This window comes from Pieris napi, chromosome 6 (genome assembly GCF_905475465.1).
Source record: "Pieris napi chromosome 6, ilPieNapi1.2, whole genome shotgun sequence".
NCBI lineage: Eukaryota > Metazoa > Arthropoda > Insecta > Lepidoptera > Pieridae > Pieris > Pieris napi.
This window is the reverse complement of record NC_062239.1, coordinates 10,176,719-10,197,492: the sequence shown is the minus strand read 5'-3', so window position 1 is coordinate 10,197,492 and position 20,774 is coordinate 10,176,719. Positions and strand designations below refer to the sequence as shown.

Here is a 20,774-nt window from a genome sequence, read left to right as displayed (position 1 = left end):
ACTTGGTCGTCGGTCGCCCAAGCGACTGGGCGACTCGCCGCGTCGTGGCGACACACAAGCGACTGCCGGTCGCTGGCGACCAATAGGAGCACGGCTTCAAATGGAAGCATTCACACTGCGAGCAACTGTCGTAACGACCGGACGTATATATACGAATGTACTTGGAATACTGTCGCTCGGCTTGGTCTCCTGCCTAGTTGCCTATGTTTTGGTCGCCGAGGTGACCGAGTCGCTGGCGACAAGTCGACAGTGCGTAATAGCTCTTATAATACTATTGTAGATAAAATAAATTATTACCATGAAAAAATTTGTAAACTGGAAATGAACAAGACCGGAGTGGCGCTGGCAAACTTTGTTGAAATGACTAAAGAATACTCTTTGAATCTGCATATTAAATGTTCACTTTATCGCTATTTCTTTGAGAAAATAAAACTTAGGATACAAAAATAAAAGATTTTTTTCATTTACTTATTTTTATTTGCCAGTCAATTCAATAAAAATCGGAGTTATTGCAGCCTATGCATATAAAAAGCATTACATAGTTAATCATTGTTAAAAATTTTGACTAACAAAGATAAAATATAAATGCATTCATTATTCCCTTGCAAAATGGCAAATACATAGTTTTTGGCAATAAAATTTTAATACAAGATAAATTATACCAGATTTGGTTACATTTTATATTAGTATAAATATGTTTATATAAATAAAAAAATAATCGCCTCTGTTATAAACTGAAACACTGTTATGAATAACTAATTTCATTAAAAATTTTAGAAACATTACGTTAGGTAATTCACATACACAGTTTTAAATCGAATCGTACGAGATGTATTTATTAAAAACCTCAATATGTCTATTGACATATTGTCTTTGTTTTTAATTAAATATAACCACAACCTAATTTTATGCAAGGTCATAATACAGTATTGAAATTACAAAAAGTGTATATTTATTCAAATAAGTTCAGTCATGCGATTTTGGTAAGTCTAAAGGGATTTATTTCGTTCATAAATCCCTGACACCGGTGCCATAATTAGCACCACCAGCTCTGTTCAGGGCTTCTTTAAATTGATCGATGTCTATTTCAGCCTGGCTTTCCAATTGCAGCTCTACAGCAAAATTCTGGAATAAAATTATTTTTTATGTAATTTAATTATTGTTAAAACTAAACCTCTAGCGTAATTCTTGCGCGAACGGATTTAATGTTTGTGCATATAAGTATAAGTTTTCATATTTCAGGGAAATACCCAAATGCTTGTTAGACAATGTTACGGATAAAGGCTATTTGCAGGTCCTTATATTTTTATGAAATATACATATAAAGTTTGCTTTCCAAACATCAAAAAACAAACTATCAGCTTCGAGAGATTTTGACTACACATACAATAATGTTTTAAAAAATCATGTCGAAGTGTAAAAATAAATGACTCGTTTGCTTCTCATGAAATTCATTAATGATGCTAAACATGCAGTGCAGATTCATTAATCCTCAGTTTCTCGATTACATTAGAATCGAAAGAGTAAAACTTATACAGCACAGAGGCTTTTTGTTAGCCAAGGAAAATTTATTCTGTAATTTAATATTATTCGTAGTCTGTAGTATCTATAGTCTATAATTCAAACTTCAAATCAACTGTCATGAGTCAAGTCAACAGTCGGCAACAATTACCAATAATTGAGAAGATAGTTTCTGATTCATTACTATGTTCTTGTGAAAATAATATAAATATGGAAGAATTATACAATCTAGTGCCTTGTAGAGAAAGTCAACTAAACGATTTAGTTGAACTTTTAGGCGATAACGGAGAATCTTTACCGTGCTCGATATTCATAAGTGGAAGTTTAGCCACCGGCAAAACTGTGTGTGTAAATACAGTATTAGACTATTTGAATTTAAAATACGTTTTAATTGACTGTATTGAATGTTATTCAGCAAAAATTATGTTTGAAGAAATTTTAAGAATACAAGGAGACGAAGGCACAAAGTGTGATACTTTATCAGATTTAATTAATAATCTAAACCGTTTATCCGATATAATCAAATACGATCCAATCGTTTTAGTATTCGACAGAGCAGAAAGATTAAGATGTATGGACCATAGTATAATATCCGCTTTCCTTAGACTGCGTGAATTGTGTTGTCTTAATATTTGTACTATTTTCATAAGTCAACTTGTTTACGATAACTTTTATTTTAAAATGGGTGTCAGGGAGCCAATACAGTTATATTTTCCAAACTACACTAAAGAAGAACTATTGAAAATAATTCTTCTAAAACATGACGCATTTGTTTACTATTTGAAACATAATTATGAAATAGACAGTGACATCAATCAAGAACTTGAAAAGCCAGAGTTATTTGCAAACTTTCTTAATGCATTCTTAAGCGTGTTCTACCGACCGTGTCGTGATCTGATCGAGCTGCAACACATGGCGAAAGTAAATTTTGTTAAATATTGTGAGCCAATCATAAAGAAAGAAATAAATGCGAGTGATCTATCAAAACTTTGGCGTCATATTGCTCCAATATTAAAAACAAGCCTAGAACTGCTATATTTAAGAATAAGTACACAGAATACAACAGAAATATCAAATGATAAAGAGAATGACATTCAACCTAATTGTGATTATGAAAATACCTTACAACTCTTATCTACTAAGACATTTGCCCAAAGCTTTGAATTGCCATATTATGCCAAATTCTTACTCATTGCAGCTTACTTAGCTAGCTACAATCCACCAAAAGAAGACAAGCGATTATTTATGAAAAATCATGGAAAACAAAGAAAAAGACTCCAACAAGTGCGAGCAAAAGCTAAAATAACTGAAAAACTCAACACACAGCTTGGTCCAAAAGTCTTTAATCTTGATCGCCTTTTAGCAATATTTTATGCAATTTTAGAGGAAAAAATTGGTTTAACAAGTAACTTATTAGCTCAAATTGCAACACTTGTTGAATTAAAGCTCATTGCTGGAAACAAAGAGGTTGATCTGGATTCTTCCAAGTATAAATGTATTGTGGGCTATGATTTTATATCAGCAGTAGCCCAAACTGTTGGCTTTAATGTAAGAAAATATTTATATGATTTTATTTAAAAAACTGCATGTGTAATTATTTCTTCTACAATAAATAAAATCTTACTGTTTTATAATTCAATTCACGTTAATCACTGAATAATTGGTTCACAACAATTTTCAATTTTTGAATGATTACAGGATAATATAATAATAATTGCTTTGTTCAAAAATTATTTTGTTTGATAACATTGCACTTTGAATATCTTTTATAAAATCTCATGTTTTATTATTAAGTAAGCCAGTTTTACTAGCTTCAATACTTGGAAGTAAAAAAGAAAATATTTATGATTTTCCATATTAACTACATTCAATTAAATCATTTTAAAACTTTTATAGTAAATACTGTGTTATGTTTTTAATTGTGATGTCTCCTCTTATTATAAATTAGTTAAGTAATTTAAACATACTATTAGTAATTAGTTTTAAATAAATTTATAAAAATTCCTAAGCTGCATTTAATTATTTACTTTTTTTACATTTCCATTAACAAAATATGTACTAAAAAAAATAAGTGGCGCTACAACCGTTTTAGGTCTGGGCCTCAGATTTCTGGATCTGTTTCATGATCATTTGTCTATCTAATAACCAAGTATGTGATCAGCCTCCTGTGCCTGACACACGCCGTTGACTTTTTGGGTCTAAGGCAAGCCGGTTTCCTCACGATGTTTTCCTTCACCATTCAAGCGAATGTTAAATGCGCACATAGAAAGTCCATTGATGCACAGCCAGGATGGAACCTACGACCTCAGGCATGAGAGTCGCACGGTGAAGCCACTAGGCCAACACAGTATATATTATCAGTTAATTAAGCTACTTTTTTACCTATATATAATAATATTGATTTCACATATAAACATATTATGCTTGGTAAATTTACAATAACTCATGTAGTTACAATAGCAGACTCCTTACGGATTCATACATATTATTTTTTTTTAAAAGACAATTCACACCAATTGACCTAGTCCCATGCTAAGCTGGTGAAGCTTGTGTTATGGGTACTAGGCAACGGATATACATACATATTATATGTATGTATATTATAGATAGATAGACATATAAATACATATTTAAACACCCAATACCTAAGCTCAACACCAAATGCTCATCAAATCTATGTTCGTCTCAGCCGGGGATCGAACCCGGGACCCATGGATTCGCAGTCAGGGGTACTAATCACTAGACCAATGAGTCGTCTATATATATTGGATACATACGAATACAGCTTCAAGTGTATTAATATACAAGAATACTTACAGAAATAATATCTTTGATGATGGCTTTATCGGTGGACATCTTTGCTCGATTTATCACCGAAACGTTAGGCCCAACCCACGTCACAAACATAAATTTCTTGCGTTTTGACATTTCATCTCCCATTTGCAACCTGCAGTGATTTTATCAATTAGTTCATTAGCTTTTATATCTCGATTAAACCCTATGCTCTATAGGTAAACTAACGGTGAGTGGTAATAATGGATTTAATCTGATCATTAACCATTTTGATTAACAAGAAAGAAAGAACTTTATTACACATAATAAAAAGGATTTATAGCCAAAAGAGAAAGTGCACTAGAATCCACACTAGGATTCCCTGAGTCGTGGGCATCTAGTCCCTTCCATTTGATTTAGATACTTGTCGTAATGAATTCTACATAACACAACTTTATAATTAAACTACTATTGCACAAGAACACTTTCAGTTAGAGCGTTGGACAGGCTTAGCAGGAAACAATTCCCAAAATAAATCTACCAAATTTAAGAATTTAGTTATACATAAAGTTTATTAAATCTTACCTGAGGTAACCAAAAGCTCTTTCATCATCTGAGAACTGTGTCTGGAACTCTGAGAAGTCGCTGCCCCGCGCTGAACAAACTATCCGCGCTCCTTCAAATTTGAATACTGCCCTGTAATCAAGTAATTCCTTTATAATACCTCTGAATCATATTCAATACATAATGTATTATGTATACATAATTAATATGAATTTTAGCTTTCGGTTCGCTTGCTTAACTGAAATGTCAACCAAATTTAGGGACTATTTTCAGGCAATACAAAAGTAAGGACACACTGCTTTTTCTCGCGAAGAAATAGTATCGAAATCATATTTAATACATAATTAATATGAATTTTGGCTTTCATTTGGCCTGCGTAACAGAAATGTCAACCACTGAAGGTACAATTTTCAGGCAATCCAAAAATAAGGCCACTGCGTTTTCTCGTACAGAAATAGTTAGCAAACAATCTCAGTCAGTAGTACTGTCCGTTAGTAAACACGTTGATCCGCTCATTAATTTTCATTAAATACTTGTTTGTATTGAATGATTGAAACCAGCATTGCACATACCATACATCCTGGGATGTTATACATTCCAAACTCAGCTACCATAAGTATAAATCATTACTTGGGAATATGCTGTCGATTTTATGTCTGACTTGGAATCTGAAGTGGGCAGTTTTTTTTAATTCGCAAACACTAAATACATCTTGTTACTAATGATATTATAGCTATGAGATTATGAATGTGGAAATGAGTAAACAAAGAAATAGAGGCTTGAGCCCGAAGTCGATTGAATTAAATTTCGCTGGCAATTTTTGTTTAAAACAAGTTTTGTATGATATTTGCCCGCTAGCATATCGTGTTGAAGACGAGATAAGTTATCGATTACGAGGTAATTGGAATATAAGCCTTAGTATTATGGTACTTTCAATTTAAAAATACTCGATTAAAATTGTATGCAAGTTGATAAATAAAACTGAATTCTATCACTCCTCCTTTACTGTGCAAAGTATTCTGCTATGGAATTCTCTTCCAATTGACATTAGACGGGCTCAGTCCTTAAATTTATTCAAAAAGCTTCTTCTTGATCATTTTCTTCCTGCCTCGTAATTAGCTGCCTCTGCTTATATATTAATTATTGTTGACTCTGATAACCTTTTGATTGTATTTTAAATTTTTGTATATACAGTCAAAACCGGTTATAACGACATTGAAGGGACCGTATAGTTGCCGACGTTATATCCGATAGTCGTTATAAGCAATGTCATATACACAAGTACAGTACATATGTATGTACATAGTTATCGATCTAGAATAGGTAAGTATGGGTTATAATATGGTATGTTAATATTATAATATGTAAACGAGTCAAAAAAGAAACAAAAATATTTATTACGAAATAATTAGGTACAAAAGTAATCAGTCAGTCTGATTTTTTTTAGCCCAGTCTCAAATATGTTTTGCATTTTACGTTTCATACTCCTCAAGGTATGAGTATCACCAGTATCAAACTGTTGGTTAAAGGCAACAAATTTTATATGCCTAAATATTCATTCAATGCTTATAAATAAGATTTAAAATCGTTTGTATTGTTTTGTTTTGCTGAGACAAGAAGCGGTTGGTCGTTATAGCCGATGAATATCGATAAACTTTCGCCGTTGTAAGCGATATGTCGCTGTATCCGATGTTGTTATAAGCGGTTTCTTTACTGAATAGTTTACTAGGGATTCGGACGGGACCATACAATCTGGTTGTAATAACCGATAGGTCGTTGTAAACGATGTCGTTATAAACGGTTTTGACTGTACATACTTTTATTTATTATTATTGTTATTTTCCTTAAGACTTTACTTTTCTTAGATATATAGTAACGGGTTATTTTGAGTTTTTTTTTTTTAATAATTTTTGCAATTCTTGTACTCTCTACCCTCTGTCGGTGTTTCTTGTTCATTATTCCACATTAGGGTTGCCTGGAAGAAATCGCTTGTTAGCGATAAGGCCGCCCGTTGCCTTATAACTTTTTGTAACATGTTTTTTGTACTTTTGTTATGTGTATGTTTGTGAATAAGGTAATAAAGCATAAATAAATAAATAAAAAAGCAAAAATAAATATAGTTAAACATCTACATTACTAAGTTTCTCATGTTATTAGAATAATTTTTTGTAAACTGCATAGTGTTATAAATATAGTCTTACCATTCTGTAGGTGAACCGTCTGATCGCACGTCGTCATAGGCAGACCGTATCGTGTCACGATCTATACCGGTTGTCATGGCAACCTGTAAATTAATCGCAATTAAAACAAAAATATTTTGTTTGGACTGAGTATAGAGCATACTTGCAAAGAAGATTCTTATTACATCATCTACGCTAATAATAGGTTTCTTCCATTTGAAAATTTTCACTTACCAGGATCTTTGTAAATACCTTCTTAAGTGGGGTAAAAAGAATGAACATTGAAAGTAAGTATGAATAAAGCCGAATATAGTAGATAATTTGTGTGCATGTAAATTTGGTAGAGTTCAATTCAGATACAAAAAGAGCAGTATTGTAACTTAAGCATGCTACTACCTACTGTGCCCTCATCCCTGAGTCCGTGGGTTCAAATCAAGATTCAAATCACCAATAGGAGTTTTCTTTCTTTGTGCGCAATTAGCACTTGCTTCTACGGTGAAGGCAAGTATATTGAAATCGGCATGTTTCAAACCCAGAAATCGATGACATGTGTTAGACACAGAAGACTGACTACTTTCTTGTCTATAAAATGTAAATAATCAAAGAAACTGATGGAATCTGAGTCCAAGACCCATTTAGGGTATCATTATTATTACCATTCTAATTGTGAACTAACTTCAGAAACGAAATTTAGTTCGAGTTCCCGTATGTCCAAATAATTTTTGACGTACGGAATTAAGACTAAAGCCGGCCATAGACGAACCGCATGTTGCAGTCAACAACGACTGCAATATGCGGTCGCCGCACGGCGATCTGCAGTTTCCATACTAAATTCATATTCGCAATAAGCTAAGTCACGTTTCTGAATACACCCACAGCTCGCGTTGTCTTGTCTCAGACTTAGGTTTAGAAATTGGTTGGAATGGAACATTTTCTCAATCTTTGGACTTTGGTCACCTCGATCACAGGTTAATGTACCTACTACTATATTTTTACTATTCAACCCTTCATTATTCAGCTCTATAATAAACAAAGGAATGAATATGGGAATCAAGACCTGTCGGTATTGGTATAAGTAACATATTACAGTAATTCCAGTTATCGATACATTAGGTAGCTTTATTAGTAGTAGAACGAATCCATAAATGGTCTATTTATAAGTCTACGTGAGGGCACGCGTTGCTCTTAGTAACTGAGCTAAATATGGACAGTTACGACTCAACAGACGAGTTTAAAAAGTTCGCCCAAGGACTAACAAAAAGTCATTTCAAAAACGTGTTAAGATTTTTCATACTTTAATTAATTCCTAGAGTAACTTGCTATGGAAGCATATTTTACAATCACATTTTTTACACCATTGCTTGCGCATGAGAAAAGAAGTCTGGATTCGACGTCGGCAAAACGTGCATGTATCTGTCACATTTTTAAATAGTTGCTCTCTCTCCATTTGCAAGCATTTAGTTATTTTTTTCGAAAAGGTGGCAATCGGGCAGGAGTCTCATCTAATATTAAGTGATACCGCTGATGGACACTGTCAATGCCAGAGGGCTCGCGAGAGCGTCACCGGACCAATAAGAACATTAGCTTGGTATATAAATACATACGCAAACCTTCCCCCAACTAAGCAAAATATTGCCAATACCTACTTATCAAAACATAAATATACCTTTAATTCGAAACCGGATTTCATATACCCTTTGACTTTATTTCCCGGATGAGCGAAAATGAAGTCGCCTCACAAATTGACTTTACATTTTAATATCCGGTTAAAACTGTCACCTACCGAGGTCCAGTAGTTACATACATATTTCTGTTTATTTTAACTTATAAAGTGCGCTATTTTTAGTCGCGTTGACTTCACTATTTGGTAGTTATTTTTACGAAATAATTGATAAGGGGGGGGGGGGGTTCCCCTCTTCTAAAACGTTACGGTGCGGGGTGGGGATTGAATTACGCGTTATTGTTCAACAACGTTATTTTTTAACATTATTTTCGACTTTCCAGTACTTTACAGCACATGATGGTAACTTTTAGGTATAAAGAGTCACTGGGTGGTCACGTAACGTTTTACTATTTGGTACAGAAAAACGTTACGGCGCGTTACATGGGGGGGGGGGGGTAAAGAATCTTAAAAAATGCGTTACGTAATACTTAACACAGATATACTTGTTATCATAATGAATTGCGAATCAGACGATGCTGGGCCTATATAATAATAAATCTATTAGGGGCCGTATAGAAAAAAATTGTTTAGGCTACATATACTCGTGTAAAGGAAGGTAACATATTCTTGGGTAGCTCAAGAGGTGTCAAATTAATTCTCAAACAGAACGATACGGAAACTTACAGTCTGTTTTACGTCGGGATTGCAATTATTTGCAGAACCGTGCGGAAAATTCACGAAGCTGTAATTGTGGATATGTTTGTCCATGTCCATTGACAATGTAACCTATCCAACCTGTAGCCCCAACTAGGGCTGAAGCACAAGTTGAGCAACAACACACTTAAGTTAACCAGCTGCTTTTAGACTCAAGACCCATGGAATACCTACGAACAGTTCGGACACCTTTCACTGCGTGCTCATGACGGCGCCACTAATTAGACTCAGCTAATTATCCGCCATTACTCATTACTGTAATAACAAGACACGGTTCTCATCTCTCACCTTAACCCGTGGGCAGGAAAAGGGGAATTATGGTTTTTCCACTGCGTGAACATTTTTCTTGATCCGCTAAATAGATTCTAGCACATTTGTACTGTATACTATATATATTTATATATTTGATAACACTTTGCAGGTATAATTTTAACGTATATAAGAAAATAGAGAGAGATTCTCACAGTTAATAAATATAATTTGATGCGAAAGCAATACAAACATTCTTCATTCAATGATTGCAATTAAGTCCTTTTTAACCAATATTCATGAATCATTCGAACGGATTTAAAGAGGTAAAACTCCATAAAGAATATATTTCAAATATTAAATAGATCGTGCTTCTTTCAAACCAGGTCATTATATGCGAAATACTATTCGTAACTGCTTCGGAGAATTTTTTATGGAAAGCACCGTTGTCATCTGACAAATGATGTTCTAAGAAACTACTACTTGTAGCAAAAGCGAATGGTATTTTGATTATAGAAGCTTTTTTTCGCAAGTTAAGATGTACAGTACTCATAAGTCTTACTTTAGTTAGATTGTGACTCAATCAATGCTAAGGAAAGAAACGTGTCCATATTAAGACGGGTAAAAAAATTGCCTTTCGACACTTTGTTACCAACGAGGAGTTTTTTGAGACATCCAGAGATCCAGAAAGGGGGAGGAGAGCACCAGACCTCGAGACCGATCCCCTACTCGCTTGACCGATCAAGTAAAGTCCCTTACAGGTCTTACCATAACACACGGACAGAGGAAGCTGTGCGGCACCACCAACATGACCTTCGTAATGACGAGTGCTACTGTCCAAGACTGTATGTGACTCAATGAAATCAATTTATTTAATCAAAAGAAATCAAACTTATGTAGGCATAAAGGCTGTATAAGACGTCGTATGGTATAAATTATCCATCAATAAAATATGAAGTACCTAGTGGAGGTACTTTCGTAAATGATCAATTTCCTTAGAAACACAGTAACATGCGTCAAGAAATATTTATGACATCAACGCGAGCTGCTGCGTATAAATAAAAATAATTTAACGAACGCACGGTTTATGTGAAAGTTTTACACGCGCATAAATAATGTACATTACAATAATTTGGTTCAAGTAAAGTTTAGGATACTCGGCTTGCAATGATAAATAATTAATTAATAAATAGTTTTTACTGCTAAGAGAACTCAACCCGACCCAATGATTAAAAAAAGCTACTTGCTAGTTCCCGGTCAATTACTTAGGAGGCATTTGAAAATTCTCTGAAAAAAATTTTGTTATCTGTAAAACCATTTTTGCCCGTTCATTGGACTTGCAATTAAGGTATAAAGCATGTAATACTTTGCATTCTTCCGTACTGTTTAACATTATTTCAAATTTTTGTTATTTTATATTGCTCGACCAAGATAAGGACTGGTCTGTAGCATCTTTATAATAATGTAAATCTTTTCATTACTCCCTACTGTTTAGCAGCATTTCATATGTCAACAACGGTAAAACATGCTTGCTCAGTTTGGCCGGTAAATTATGGAATGTATACAGTGTTGCTATATGAAAAATACTGTGATTTGTGATTGACGTGTGTCCAAAAAAACTATTTACCCTAGACGTGCAGGAAAATCCAGAGTGACAAGACTCCACATCTCGCACATCCTCACTCTTCACGGACACATCTTCTTTACCCTCCTTAACAATCGCGTAAAGCTCATCTATTCTATTCTTCATATATGTCATATCATTCTTTAATTTTCGTCTGTCAGATACTGCCTCTTCTAATACTAGTAGTTTCTCAGAAATTTGTGAAATGACCCGTTTAATATCATCGACGTTCTGGGTCAAAACGTCGAATTTACTGAAAATATGATTTTGAGTGTTTGAAAGTTTGTCCAAATCGATCTGGAGTTCCTCCATTGAACCCATTTTATGATTTCATAATTTTTTTATTGTAATGTTGTGTCCATGACACCGAGTTGACAGCAAAATGAAATGTTTCGCTTTTTTAAAAGTAGTTTTAATGCAAATCTATTTTTGTCTTTGAATGCTCTATGAAACGAGATTGGCCCTATATTGACAAGTCAATAATTATTGAATTATTATTACTGAATATTCAAACTATCATTCAAAGTTCAAACCAAGTACATTTGTTGCCATAGTAATTCTATTAAAACGATGTTTACTTGAACCAGAGCTTATAGATAATGACGTCACACGGCACCAGCAAAACAGGAAATTGTGGGAATTAACCCGAATTATATATGACTAATCAACGCGTTATACTCGAAGAGGAAACGGATCGTTGAGATTACGCCTTCGAGCTTTCCATTTCATTTTATAATGGCTTTTCGGTTCTTAACCTTTATTAATACAATTAGGTTCTGTGTGTCGCATGGGGGACAAAATATTTAGTCTATATTGGTTTGGGAATAAAAATTTCAAGGGCAATACTTTAGTAGAGACAAGACAACTTGCTCTTTTTTAATGACGTAGGTAACGTTCAATTCCCATAAACCTCCAATAAGGATGAATTAGATTTTTCCTATATATTTTAATTTAAATTGAAGCGTTTCCTGCTAAAATTATTAATGCGAAATAAATTCGGATGTTGTAACTGAATCACGTGAAAATAACAACATTTTGTAGAATCAGCGTTTATACTTGTGTACTTAAGGGAATCTTTCGGATAATGTTAAATCCAGTGTTTCAGTTCCGACTTAGGTGTCGCGAGTAATGTATAGGTAAAAGTAAATAGTAAATAACGTTTAATACCGGCTACAAATAAATAGTTAGCTTAACTTTGCAATAAATTAACTATCAAACTGCATTTAATAAATAAATATTTCTTCGTTTTTATGCATCACATATCATTTATGTACATTAACCAGCATCATTACAATATACATCTCAATAAACAAAGATTTCTTTGTATGTGAAAGTACTTCCGCCAGCATGACGCGTAAGAATGTATTTACGAGGGGAACCCAAGTATATTATACCCACCCAAGTGTATTTAGCCATGTGTCTACTTTTAGAATATTTATTAAGAAACAGTTCTAGAGCTACCTTCTTGAGTTTCAAAATAATTTCTAGTTCACTGCCAACATTGTCTTGTCTTGTCTTCTGTCGTCATGTTTGTATATAATTATTATTTCTCTGTCAAACTGTTTTAGGATACATTTAATTTCTTCTTTTGTTGCTATTAAAGTGTTTCTTCTTAATAAATAACTTCTTAAAAAAAAATATTTTTTGTGTTAGTATCTTATTCAGGCCCAGTATTACTACTACTATGTCTGTTGTATGTTGACAAGTAATACAGATTTTCGATAAGTGCCTTAGTTATCATGGCACTATTTACATCGTATTAGTACTTCTTTTAATAGACCAAGGTAAGAAAGGGGAAGATCTCCCGATTGATACCAAAGACAATTCCCATGTCGGTAGAAGTTATATCGCGAATATTTTAAGAGTACGCAGAGTAAAGGATATTCCGTAGTTCGTTCAGCTCGTGCTGATGAAGGAGACACAGCCGAAACTATATGAATTGGTAAAAGACAGCTACATTATATGTCTATATTGAATTTTTAAATACCCTTGAATCGATTAGTAGACCAATGTAGCACCATGGATAATAGACTAGACTAAAAAACCTTCGCCTAATTTAAGCTAGACAAGTATTCTACTTTTACCTCATGTTAACAATGTAGAACTATTAAGATTATAGACAAGATCCCCCGATATGGCAATGATTGATGGTACATTTTTATTGGTTTTTAATTAAATTATCTTGGGCTTTACAATTTAGAAATGCCACTTTTTCATCAATCTAAATATAATTGTTTGTTTTTTGCATGTTGTGGAAATAAGCCAACATGACTCATCTTGGATACGATTCAAGACTTAGCGCTAACTTTTACTTCCATATATCAAATCTACGTTTTGACACTTAACTCTTCCGAGTTAACGTTCAACATTGCATCTTGCTCCGAATTTTAACCTCACATTAATAGCACTTCACGGCGAGTTAGTTACATAAGTAATTTTTAAGTATTTTTACATAATTTTCCTTGCAAATTGTCAGAAAGTAGCTCTGTAATATAAATATTTTTTTTGGCATATGGCATATAATATTTAAATAAGAAAAATACTAATACAGTAACCGAAGACATATAATAAAACCCTTGCCTGATATTAACTGTTGAAATTTATGAAAATATTACTTCTTTGGATAGTTATTTTCGCGAGTCGCGACATCATTGTTTTGTCGAAAATTAGACCCAAGTAGTGTGTAGTGGTTGAACGCGATGACAGTCACAGACTATATAATACAAAACAAATAAATTACTTTAAACTTGCTCTGATTGATATTGCATCCTTACTGTAAACTCCTAAACGGGGTCATTAACCTCGTGCGTCACACTTTATTTTTGAATCTCGAATGTCGACCTTGCAATATGGCTGCCGATGGCAATAAGTAACGCATTGTAAATTCAGCATTTACTTTAATTTTTTCATGTAATTTTCATTCCCGTTTTATTATGTGCTGTGCGCTTTGGTATCATTAATTTGGTTGAGGCGTAATGTTTTAATACAGGCTTTCTTAATAAATAGACTATCCAGGACAAACATATTTTTTCAGTATTTCCTGAGATCGATGAACAACAGAGGGTTCCCTCTGTTGTTCATAAAAGAAAATAACATTCCCCGTAATTCTAAGGTCGTCCATGTAAGAAATTAAACGTTTATTTATATCAAATATTTATAGTTTATCAATTCAGCTTCGTAAACTTCATTGTTCGTAATTCTAGGTATTATTATTGTTATACAGATAATGCAATGCCAACAATAAATCTACTTGTCACTATCTAAACACTTTGATCGTCAAAGATATATGTACAAAATGCAATACCTACATATTGAAATTACATATTTTTCCTTAGATAAGCACCAGCTGGGCAGAGTACATTACACTAATTGTAAGAAATTATTATGTTAACTTTAACTCGCTATAGATTTCATTAAATACTAATAGGTGGGCTGAAAAGTTCATAGATTAACATAGAAAAATAGAGCCTTCGAGAGCGATACAACAATAATAGCGGTCATAAAAAAAATCCATACCATTATTATAGTACGATTTGTCTTTAGCCTTAAAATAGGCTTTCGGTTCGTCCATTACCTCTTCATCAGCGCATAGCTTCTGTCCAGCAAGCATTCTCTTGAAGTCTAAGAACAGGAAAAAGTCGCTGGGGGGCAAATCTGGATGGATGAATCCGGTGGATGCGAAAGCAATTAAATAAACTAAAATTAATCGTTGGTCTTTTGTCTTTACTATAAAAATAGTGAATTATATTAAAATGAATTATATTCAAAATTTCGCGCCAAATATGGAATATTAACAATTATTTAAAAATTTGTTTTCTCTTTTGGAAAGCCAAGACAAATTTTGGGTCCCGAAGCCAGCGTAGTGAGTATATAAAAATTATATCCTAACGTTGCGCGTTGTAGCGTCGACCCGTGACTATGCAGTTTGTAAAACGTCACAAAAGAAATCTTTTAATCCGGCAAAAGCGTTATTTATAAAGTTGTGAACCGGCTTTTGTTTTACGTATTCAGTTCAAAACGTAAGTAAATAAATCAAACATCCTTTGTCCCCATACACCATTCTTAAAATAAGTAAGCTGAGTGTGTGCACAAAGGGCTAGGATTAAGTCTCCCTTAGCTGAGTCAAACGAGAGGATACTTCAGTCAAGGAGTGTGACAAGTAACGGCTAAATGTCATCTTGCATCCACATGCACAAATTAAAATTCTTTTTTGCGGAAAATTGAAAAATAGGGCAAAAGAACATAGATCACTTTCACAACATCTAAATATATATTGAAAATAACATATTATCGATACATATATAAAACTGCTAAATACATCATCTTATATAAAAATAATGTTGATCACTGATACTGGACAGAGCATCCCCTAAATCCTATTGCTGGCGGCACTTTCTCTCTGAATAGTAATGAAACATTAAACATATTGTATTTTCAAAGTAATAAAGTACTTATCTCATATTTACTTAGCTATTATGAAAACGGTTTCGAAACAACCTTTAAGTTGTTATGTGGTAGTGTTGACAATTGACATTGTCTACCTTATGTCTACGAGACCATGAAAATTCCGCATATAAAAAGGAAATGGCGAAATCCTCTGAGGATCAAAAGCGTTTAAAAATACAATGCAGTTTTACTTCAGATAACGTCCATTTTCGTTTTTAATTTTACTTTTTAGCAGAATGAAAGCACCATTGAAATACTAGCATACATTTCACAGACAAAACAGAAAATCAAATGCACGGGAAAATACCAACACAGGACACAAAAAATCCTTTTGTCATTCTTGTGAATAATGCTTTGAAAAAAGAACAGTTAAAATGAGTCGTGCGCTATGCCAATGTTGATGATAGCAAAATACCTAGTATCTATTGTGACAAAAAAAATGTTGCAGCCCAAGACAGCTTTGTCTGTGGCTTTTATAAATATTTAAAAATTAGAACGATACAAATAAAAGAATGCACCTTCCGTCGGAGAGAGTGAAATCGCAACATGACTTGCGAAATATACAGTTTCCGTCTGACTCAATCCTTAAGGATTAAAAATATTCACATCTGGCAATAATCCAGACAGCACAATTTTAGTTCTTACTCAGCACTTTCGGTCTTAATATTGTTGAACTAAACAGCAAAAGTGACGCGTCGTGGCAACATGGGCGTTGAAACGTGGACCGATGGCCAAAGCCGATGATCACTCTGGCAAGGTTGAACGACTAAGATGTAAAGGTGATTCCTTATAGTAGTACATATTTATTATTTACGAATCCCGATGAAATAACTGCGAAACCCAGCTAATTACTGATACCGGGAACTTGATAATTTTTTATACAAGTAGATGATCTGGCATTGTTCGACACATGTTGACGACCCGTAAAATATATGATAGGGAAATATTTTATCAAAACTTGTCCAGGTGTAGGCGTTGTACTCATTTCGCAGTAGGCTATTTGGCAAGACGTGTTAATTGTCATTCTTAAATTACACAAATACACATAAGTATATTATATTTTGATCAAAAACTGTCTCCGACGAAAGTAAACTGCAAGAAAGTATTTGGATTTGACAAGCGAAACTATTTCATTTAGATATGCTACGTCATTAATTTGTCATCGTTTTGTGTCACGTGAGTTAAGTATAAAAAAACAAGATTTTTAATAATGGATATTTTGTTCCATAAAGCGTTTCAAACTCATGTTTTATACAAATTATGATTGTACTATTAGGTTTGGTTATAAATTAGAATATGTTCAACGAAATGTTATAGATGTGTTAATACAATTTATACGATATCAATAAAATCTGGGCCGGAGACGTGGTCAAATAAAATGTCATATAATCTTGTATTGCAATGTTGCGTAAGAGACCTTCTTGTCCTTATTGGGAGAAGCGGGTCAAGTAGGACTGGTTTGCACGAATTATGGGACAATAAGATATTTAAAACTCACCCTTATGGTTTGTCAAGGTCGTTTATAAGTAAAAAAACATTTTTCACTTGCCAGCACGCGATTTTGTTTCCATGGAAACAGAAAAGGCTATTTTAAAAATCGAAATCCAGAACGTTTTTACTTTTATTTTGACATACAGGTGTCTATGTCTCTGAGTCTATTGATGCTATATAATATTATCTTAGCGTATTGTCTATGGCTAGTCATTCAGTAACACGTATAGATAACAGCCGTTAATTTAAAAAAAAAATGCAAGCCATCAACGTTTCCACACACTATAAGGAATGTTAGAAAAACTGTAGTGGGCGATAATTCAATATTTAAATTAAGTAATTGTTTGATGTTAAATTAATCTTCTATAGACGAATAAAAAATAGACATAGCTTATAACCGCTATCGGTACAGTGACCTTAGGATTAATGATCTCAAAGTGCATATATTTTTTAGATATTAATTTTATTTCTTGTCTTTTATTGACGAAAGCTTTACTAACCGAGGGCTTTTGCGATTAAACTGGATAACGTATTTCTGTTTATTACATAATATTGTATAGTATCTACAATGTCAAAAAAATATCCATATCTTATTATAATCAACATTTAATGTTCAGAACAATCAAATATACAGCAGGTATTGACAATTTTCTTAACCTACATATTAATATAAGTAATTAATTATTAATAAAAACAAATTCAAAAAGTTTGGTCCCTGTGGCAGTATACCTTTAACGCTGGCAGCATTTCCTCGCTGTATTGCATAGAATAATAGGTACATATGTTTATAAGTTATATTATCTAATATTCGTATGAATCGTAAAGTTTACAGAAAACGGATATATATTTAATAAAGTATACGTTCTAAGCTAGCGTCTATTTGAATATATCGTAAAATGAGAGTAACGGATTTTGATATCTTGATCGCCTATTGTCTTTCATGCCGTTCTAGCTTTGGTTAACTGTTTAATTTAAGTTCCCAAGCTTTCGTTTAATGGTGGGATGTTTGACTTGACTCAATTAATTATCTATAACGCGAGTTTAGGAGGTTATTAAATTTACAAATTAAATAGTTTTTATTGAACACCAAATTATAAAAAATAAATCAGTGGCGCTACAACCTGTTTAGGTCTTGGCCTCAGAGGTCTGAATCTGTTTCATGATCTTTTTTTTTAAAATCTAACAGGCAAGTAGGTGATCAGCCTCCAGTGCCTGACACACGCCGTCGACTTTTTGGGTCTAAGACATGTCGGTTGCCTCACGGTTTTCCTTCACCGTTCGAGCAAACGTTTAATAATTTCTTTAAATAAATTAGGTATTTTAAATTGTTCATTCCTTTTTTTAATTTAAATTAAATATTAGTAGTATTAGTTAAATGCGCCCATGGAAAGAAAGTCCATTGGTGCACAGCCGGGGATCGAACCTACGACCTCAGGTATGAGTCGCACGCTGAAGACAATGAAAAAAAATTAAGATCATTTTCCAAAATATTTTCGTTGAATGGGAGCAATTGTGGCAACGAATAAATACGAGATGAATAATTAAGATCTGTAACGCCATATGCTTCGGTGGTTACTTTCGCCAAAAGTTACTGAAATTTAACATTATATAACATAATCGTAATAAAACATTTTATTTTACCGCTTCTACGGTGACTGAGTCGGAACGCGAAAGTTATTTATCCACATGAATATTTTTCTTGGATTCATTTATTTGCAGAAGTTTAAATTTTAAAGAGAAAACAAAAATCATAAAGGATTTATTATTACTCAATAATATTGGTAATTTGACAGATTATGTTTTCTTAGGCTAACACAGACGGATTCGCGAGTAGGTACAAGCTAGGATTTATAGTTAATAACTCAACAGTTGTGGATTAACTATAATTACTTTGTACAAATCTTTATCGAAAAATCTCATTCGATAAAGGTTAAGGGGGATTTTAAGGCCGATTAACATTATCTTAGTGTTTAGGAGAGTGCTTTAGTACAACTTGAAAGGCAAGTTCTTTAGCGTGGCCTTTACTAAAGCAAGTAGCGTTTACATGTTTCAACTAAAGTACTATCCTAAAGCACTCTCCTAAACACTAAGATAATGTAAATCGGCCTTTAGGTGTGATGTTTTTGCGACGGTTAAAGATCAACAATTGGAAGTACTTGGGCACCTAACTAGGGGATTGCTACTTCATGGTATTCACTTCTACATGGCACCCAAAGCCCTAAGAAGCACAATTACCTATCTATCTTGCTCTATCAAGAACCTCGTGAGTGTTAATAAATTTAACTTTATATTTAACATATTTACGATAACATACAAAATAGACTCAAATATATTAATAATAAGTAAAATTTTCGTATTAAAATATAACGATTTGGAGTAATTAAAAAAATTAAATCGCAATATTTGTAAACAGGAATTTAACTATATCATGGTCGTGAAAAACCCATTACTCATAGGATGATAATTCCAAAAATAATCCTAAAGAATCCTTTATCAACGCGTACGTCATTAACCCCTCTAACAAAAAGCTTTCAGTGTTCAAAACACAACGTAGACAGAAATCACATTATCGTATTGGGCTGGTGCATATACCTACTGCACCCAGACGTATAGCCCACTTCCCCCCCCCCCCCTTACGTCTGGCTTAGGCGTGCACTATGACTAAGATATAATAATAATAATAATTGATTTACTATTATTTTTTTATATGACTCTAACAATTATTGTTGTAGAATACAGCGACAGATATTTTTTAAATTTATAATTAACAATTACATAGCTCTATTCATTACATTATTATTGCTAATTGACTATTAATTTTAAATAGTCATGAAAATTATGTAAAAATAAATTGTATAAAAAAATTCTATCTATTTTTAATTTTATTTAAAACTTGTCGTGGCCGGCGGTTTTATGCTTATTTATTTCTAATTTTATAAATACAACATAGTAAAACATGAGAATATTTAATCTACTTACTTTTTTAGGTCCATTTTGAACGATGTTCTCGTATTCCAATCCTTCTACGGACATTTTAATAATAATTATCACCTAAAATTTTACACTAAAAACACGAAGATATGTATAGTAAAAAAATTTAGAAAACACTGCGCGCCGTCGCTCAATCGTTAAAATTCCACTAGATTGAATAATTCACATCCATGAATTTCGATTTGTACAAGCGAACAGAAGCTAACTACCAACCGATACGAGTGTACTAAACAAAATGCCGCCCGCACAGCCTCCCTTCCAACAAAGGCAGCGAACTACACACTACACACGGGTTGCGCGAATTCTCGATGCACTAATACATAAGCCTTTTGGATATTATCTAATCGCAAGATTATATTATTTGACTTTCAAATAACTTTAAGGAATAATGAAACAAATATTTAGGTACATGTTGTTGGACTGCTAAACAATTTTAACTCAACTTGCGGTTCTTTTTGTCTCCAATAATTAAAATTTAAAGAATAATTTTTAGCAAAATGTAAATGCATAATAAATGTAAATGCTTTCGATTTAAGTTCTGCATATTTACATTATATTT

General features: G+C 33.2%; 2 protein-coding genes across 3 annotated transcripts; one reads left to right on the top strand and one right to left on the bottom strand.

Moving 5' to 3' along the window:
- Positions 1–458: 458 nt before the first annotated feature.
- LOC125050103 (coactosin-like protein) lies at positions 459–20,469 on the bottom strand. Of its 2 annotated transcripts, none has more exons than XM_047649709.1 (5): positions 11,291–11,623; positions 7,059–7,141; positions 4,879–4,989; positions 4,339–4,468; positions 459–1,125 (listed from the first exon to the last, which is right to left on the bottom strand). In XM_047649709.1, the coding sequence occupies exons 1-5, from the start codon at positions 11,606–11,608 to the stop codon at positions 1,009–1,011; spliced, it is 759 nt and encodes a 252-aa protein (XP_047505665.1). In that variant the 5' UTR covers positions 11,609–11,623; the 3' UTR covers positions 459–1,008. The 2 variants fall into 2 exon arrangements, with proteins under 2 accessions (XP_047505665.1, XP_047505666.1); XM_047649710.1 differs by lacking the exon at positions 11,291–11,623 and adding an exon at positions 20,204–20,469 and having other exon boundaries at positions 461–1,125.
- Positions 1,634–3,152, top strand: LOC125050102 (origin recognition complex subunit 5). Its single transcript, XM_047649708.1, has one exon. It carries the CDS (start codon positions 1,642–1,644, stop codon positions 3,097–3,099), a length of 1,458 nt encoding a protein of 485 aa, XP_047505664.1. The 5' UTR covers positions 1,634–1,641; the 3' UTR covers positions 3,100–3,152.
- Positions 20,470–20,774: the final 305 nt, after the last annotated feature.

Coding starts and splice junctions, on each gene's coding strand:
- LOC125050102 (XM_047649708.1), top strand. CDS start 1,642: ATGAGTCAAGTCAACAGTCGGCAACAATTACCAATAATTGAGAAGATA.
- LOC125050103 (XM_047649709.1), bottom strand. CDS start 11,608: ATGGGTTCAATGGAGGAACTCCAGATCGATTTGGACAAACTTTCAAAC. Junction 7,142..11,290: donor GATTTTCCTGCACGTCTAGG/GTAAATAGTTTT, acceptor ATTAATTTACAG/GTTGCCATGACAACCGGTAT. Junction 4,990..7,058: donor GACGGTTCACCTACAGAATG/GTAAGACTATAT, acceptor ACTTGATTACAG/GGCAGTATTCAAATTTGAAG.